The following is a 5,371-nucleotide window of genomic DNA, read 5'->3' on the forward strand; positions in this document are numbered from 1 at the left end:
AAACCATGGCAACAAAAGACTTATCAAGTGGAATATATCATTGCAAGAAATGCATGCAGGAAGACAATGACCGCATGGTGCAATGCAATCGATGCTGTTCCTGGTATCATTTCGACTGCGTTGGAGTAATAGACGAGAAATCTGAGAACAGCTGGAACTGCGACTGCGTCAACGTGTCATCGGAAGTCATCACAACCATATTGAGCAACGCCCTGCAGAACCTCGGAAATACCACACGAGCAGGCGAACCTCAGGCTACTTCGTCACCAGCAAAACCAACGTCGCCGCTACCAGAACCGGATCGGGACTTTGGACTATGCCCGCCAAAAATATTCCCGGACACAGCTACGACGGCTATTCCTATTTTTACTTCTGCCAAACAAAAAGCGATGGTCACACACTCAGCTGTGCGTGACACGTGGCATTACGATCACGAGGCACCGCAGCTGCCGTTCCTAACCTCAAACAACACGCGTGCTACGACACGCGAACAACCGCACCTAAGTGCTACGCCGATGGCTCCCTGGAATTTCACAAATACTCAAACCAGGGCTGCATCGTACTATCCAGAAAGTAAAGTGCGAATGGACATAGACCTAAACACAGCAATACCAAGCGCGGCACAACTTGCAGCCCGTCAAGCGATACCGAAAGAGCTTCCAACATTTGATGGCAATCCTCAGAACTGGCCTCTATTCTACAGTAGTTTTCAGACAAGTACGGAAATCGCTGGGTATACGAATGCAGAGAATCTTATGCGGCTGCAAGCTAGCCTGAAGCGAAAAGCACGTGAGTTAGTCCAAACTCTTGATACCAGCAATGGTCCCTGAAATCATACAAACATTACGTATGTGTTTCGGTCGGCCAGAGCATATTTTGCACAACTTACTGGAAAAAACGCGGCAACTACCCGCAATAAAAGATAAGCTTGAACCACTTATCGAATACGCACTGTGTGTACGAAACATCTACTCAACGATGGAAGCATGTGGACTCACAGGTTACATGCAAAACCCAATGCTCGTACAAGAGCTACTAGAGAAACTCCCCACACAATTGAAGCTGCAGTGGGCAATGTTTCCCAAAGACACTAAGGTACCATCAATGGAATCTTTTAGCACATGGATCTACGACATAGCTGAAGCAGCAAGCCAGGTAACATCGCCGCTTTACCATAAAAAGAGCGGAAGCCTAAATCATCACACAGAGGCACCTAAAGAGCAGGTCAAGGAAATTACGTGCGTCGTATGTAACGAACCTGGGCACAAAATACACAGCTGCCCATCGTTCAAAGCCACGCCACACCAACGAAAGATGTCTTTTCTGAAAAATCACAAGCTCTGCCAACAATGCCTAAACCGTCATCACCAAAAATGCCAACGTGAAAAGGTTTGCGGCATACGAGGCTGCCGAAGCAAGCATCACCCATTGATCCATGAGATGCAGCCGATGCCAGAGGCTGCGACATCCAGCAGCTCATACAGACCAGCTATGGTCACCAACGTGCATACGCCGGAGGGCAAGCACACCCAACGATCCAGAGAGTCTGGCTCAACATATTTTCGTGTCATTCCAATACAAATCATCAATAAAACGAAAGTCACTAACACTTTTGCATTTCTAGATGAGGGATCGGCACTAACGCTCATCGACAACAGGTCTTTAAGCAACTCGGCTTAAAAGGCGTTCCAGATCCACTGTGCGTAAAATGGACCAACGATACAACACGCGAAGAAAATGCATCGGAACGTGTCACGCTTACGGTTGCCAATCCACATAATGGCAATCAATTCTACTTGGAAGAGGTTCACAGTGTAGATACCCTGGATCTACCTGTACAGTCTATCGACATAAGGGCTCTCGCCAAAGAATTCCCCCACCTAGAGGGACTACCGATAGCATCATACACCAACGCACGCCCAAGCATCCTAATCGGCACAAATAACTGGAACCTCGCCGTACCCCTTAAAATCAAAGAGGGGGCATGGCACCAACCAATAGCGTCAAAGACGCGACTGGGATGGGCACTACAAAGCTCCACGCCATCAAGGGCCACTAGAGCTAATGTCAGCGTTCACATGTGTGGATGCCGAGACGCAGACGCCAAGCTGCATGAGATCATCAAACAAGCGTTCTCATTAGACGCTACCACAGCAAAACCGCTATCATCACCAGAAGAAACTCAAGCTCTAACCAGACTTGAATCTACTACCGCCTTGAAGAACGGCAGGTACGAGGTCGGTCTAATGTGGAAAGACCCTGAAGTTTTATTACCTGATAGCTACGAAAACGCACTAAAACGGCTTAAATGCCTACAAAAGCAATTTTCCCGACAACCACAGTTGAAGGAGCAAATCACCAAGCAAATCGAAAACCTCGTCGAAAAGGGCTATGCTCGCATGCTGACGCCGGAGGAAATAGCTGCACCAAACAGACGGTCATGGTATCTACCAACCTTCATAACTAAAAATCCAAATAAACCAGAGAAGGTCCGGCTTGTATGGGACGCAGCCGCCCAATCCGGCGGCAAGGTTCTGAATGACTACATCTGGAGTGGTCCAGATCTCCTAAACTCCCTGTTTGACCTCTTACTCTCATTCCGAGTGGGACGAGTGGCGATCTGTGGCGATATCGCCGAGATGTTCCACCAGATCCGAGTGAGACCAGCAGACACCCATGCGCAAAGGTTTCTGTGGTTCGACAGCAAATCCGAGAGGCAAGAGCCTAACGTCTATGTTATGGAAGCGCTTACTTTCGGAATCAATTGCGCACCCTGCATTGCACACTTTATTCGTGACAAAAATGCAGATCGATTCTGCCAACAGTACCCTCAAGCAGCACAAGCCATGAAGGACTACCACTACGTGGATGATTTTATATACAGCGGCGACAACTACGTGGAAGTCGGAAACATCGCAACTCAAGTCAGAGACATCCATGCAGCAGGTGGTTTCCACATACGCAATTGGTCTTCAAACTCAACGGAGGTCCTGCGACTACTAAAGAGCGATTCGCTACTTCCCGAAGCTGTCGAAATTACCGCAACAGAAAAGGTACTCGGCTTATATTGGATGCCGAACTCCGACGTATTCACATTCATCTGCAAGTTCGCCAGGCTGAAGCGCAACGTTTTAGACAGCGACAAAACGCCAACCAAACGCGAGCTCTTGCAAGTACTTATGTCAATGTACGACCTACTCGGCTTCATCTCATGCTTTACAATAGAGCTGAAAATCCTACTGCAAGAAGTCTGGAGAAGCGGCATTGGCTGGGATACTGGTTTGCCCGACGCATTGTTACCCAAATGGATACGATGGAAACGGATCCTTACAACAATCGATTGACCATCCCGAGATATTATTTCAACAGCAGCGTTCAAATCCATGATGTCCAGTTACACACGTTCGTTGACGCCAGCGAATTGGCATACGCAGCAGTCTGATACCTTCGGATACGCCAGGGGGAAAGAACCTACCTCAGCTTCGTGGCCTCCAAGGCGAAAGTGGCACCGTTGAGTCCACTATCTATACCAAGGATGGAACTGCAGGCCGCAGTAATCGGAGCAAAGCTGAGTAACCGAATCCAACGCAATCCAAGTTTGTCAATTAACTCGAGTTGTTATTGGTCCGACTCAAAGACTGTTCTCAAATGGCTTCGTATGGATCCACGAAAGTTTCAGCAATTCGTCATGCACCGCGTGGGCGAAATACTGGAATTCACAAACGTTAGCCAATGGAACTGGGTTCCAACCAACCTTAATCCAACGCCAATAAATATAAAACTTGGCTACACGGTCCAGACTATTTGCTGCAGGATCAACACGAGTGGCCAAAATGCGATGATTTGGGGCCACCAAACAATGCTGAAGTCAGGCATAACATACTCTTCATCGACAATTCGCCGATGGAGCTAAAACTTAACGCGGAATATTTTTCCGACTGGCGCAGGCTATATCGAGCTTTAGCGCGCTTCATTCTCTACATTGAGAAACTGAAAGCGAAACAAAAGAAGGCATCGCCACCTACAGAGGTGTCTTACGAGATGATTCAGCAGGCACGCACACTCCTACTGCGGCATGCGCAGTTATCTGAATTCAACCCAGAAATTCGCAACTTAACGAGAGGTAAACCTTTAAAAACAAATTCTAAACTCATATGTTTGAATATCTTTCTAGATGAAAACCAGCTCCTACGTACCCGAGGGCGAGCAGAAAACCTAAACGGCCAAAACCAAATACTGCTCCCATATGGGCACCACATTACTCGGCTCATAGTGAACTGGTATCATCAGGAAATGCACCACACATCCCCATGTATTAACAGGATTCGAGGCATGTTTTACATACCACGCCTACGAGTCTTATACAAAGGCATGCGGAAGTCTTGCCAACGCTGTAAAAATGAGAGCGCCATGCCTGTTCCACCGCAAATGGCTCCCTTACCCATCGCCAGGCTGGCTGCCTACCAACGTCCCTTCACTTACGTCGGTATCGACTACTTCGGGCCCTTCTTGGTTGCTGTAGGACGGCGAAGCGAAAAAAGATGGGGCGTTTTTGCCGCCGAAATTCGCTAACTGCCCAGCAGACCCGACGCAGCCACCAATGGATTAACCCATATCACTCATTCTCTTTCATTTTCATACTTATTCTTAAGCACCAGCCTACGTGCTGGGAAATTAACCGTTGCATCTTGCTTAAGCTTACATCTTAGGTTCTATGCTTGTTACTAAGCGGCGGACAGAACAGTTTGGTTACAACCGCGAGTAAGGGCGATTAATTTATAGCGGCTCGCTTACAAACGGCTCGCTTACAAAACGGCTCCATAATAACGACTCGCATACGGCACACACACCATACACACCCCATTAGCATAAGAAATACACGTGGAAGAAATAAATGAAGTATCACGTGAAAAGTGGAGTGTTTTTTTTTGTGGGCCCGCTAAAACATCGAACCTTAGCGCCAAACTCAACACTATCCTCGTATAACCCTTTTCTTTGAGCTACTTGTTTCAGCTTGCTTACTGTTGTTATATCATATCTAACTAACGTCCTAAATAATCTATCGGGTAATTTTTTGTTGATTACATCTTTTATGGTGTTATTTAAAGCATTTGTATAAAGGGTAGTGTTATTTGCATCGTTTTTAAGACTAAGTTTGTTTGTGATAATATAGGATTTATCTTCTAGTTCTGTTACAAACTTACGAAGGTTTCCTGTATAGTTGGTGTTGTAGAGGTGTCGGAGAAGTTCCTCACATGGGGTCTGCGTCTTCAATTCATAGCCAATTTGCCAAAGTCGTTGTGCCTCTCCAGTGTAGCGCAGTGAGCTTCATCTCGATTGCGCTGAACAATATGTTATGTTGCCTTATATC

The 5,371-nt window shown here is 46.9% G+C and overlaps 1 protein-coding gene across 1 annotated transcript; it reads left to right on the plus strand.

Annotated features, from left to right (window-relative positions):
• Window positions 1–1,314: 1,314 nt before the first annotated feature.
• LOC124462099 lies at window positions 1,315–4,572 on the plus strand. Its single transcript, XM_047013479.1, has 4 exons — window positions 1,315–1,566; window positions 1,659–3,279; window positions 3,800–4,123; window positions 4,175–4,572. Exons 1-4 carry the CDS (start codon window positions 1,315–1,317, stop codon window positions 4,570–4,572), a joined length of 2,595 nt encoding a protein of 864 aa, XP_046869435.1.
• The last annotated feature ends 799 nt before the right edge of the window (window positions 4,573–5,371 follow it).

The sequence above is a fragment of the Drosophila willistoni genome, unplaced genomic scaffold (assembly GCF_018902025.1).
Source record: "Drosophila willistoni isolate 14030-0811.24 unplaced genomic scaffold, UCI_dwil_1.1 Seg94.1, whole genome shotgun sequence".
NCBI lineage: Eukaryota > Metazoa > Arthropoda > Insecta > Diptera > Drosophilidae > Drosophila > Drosophila willistoni.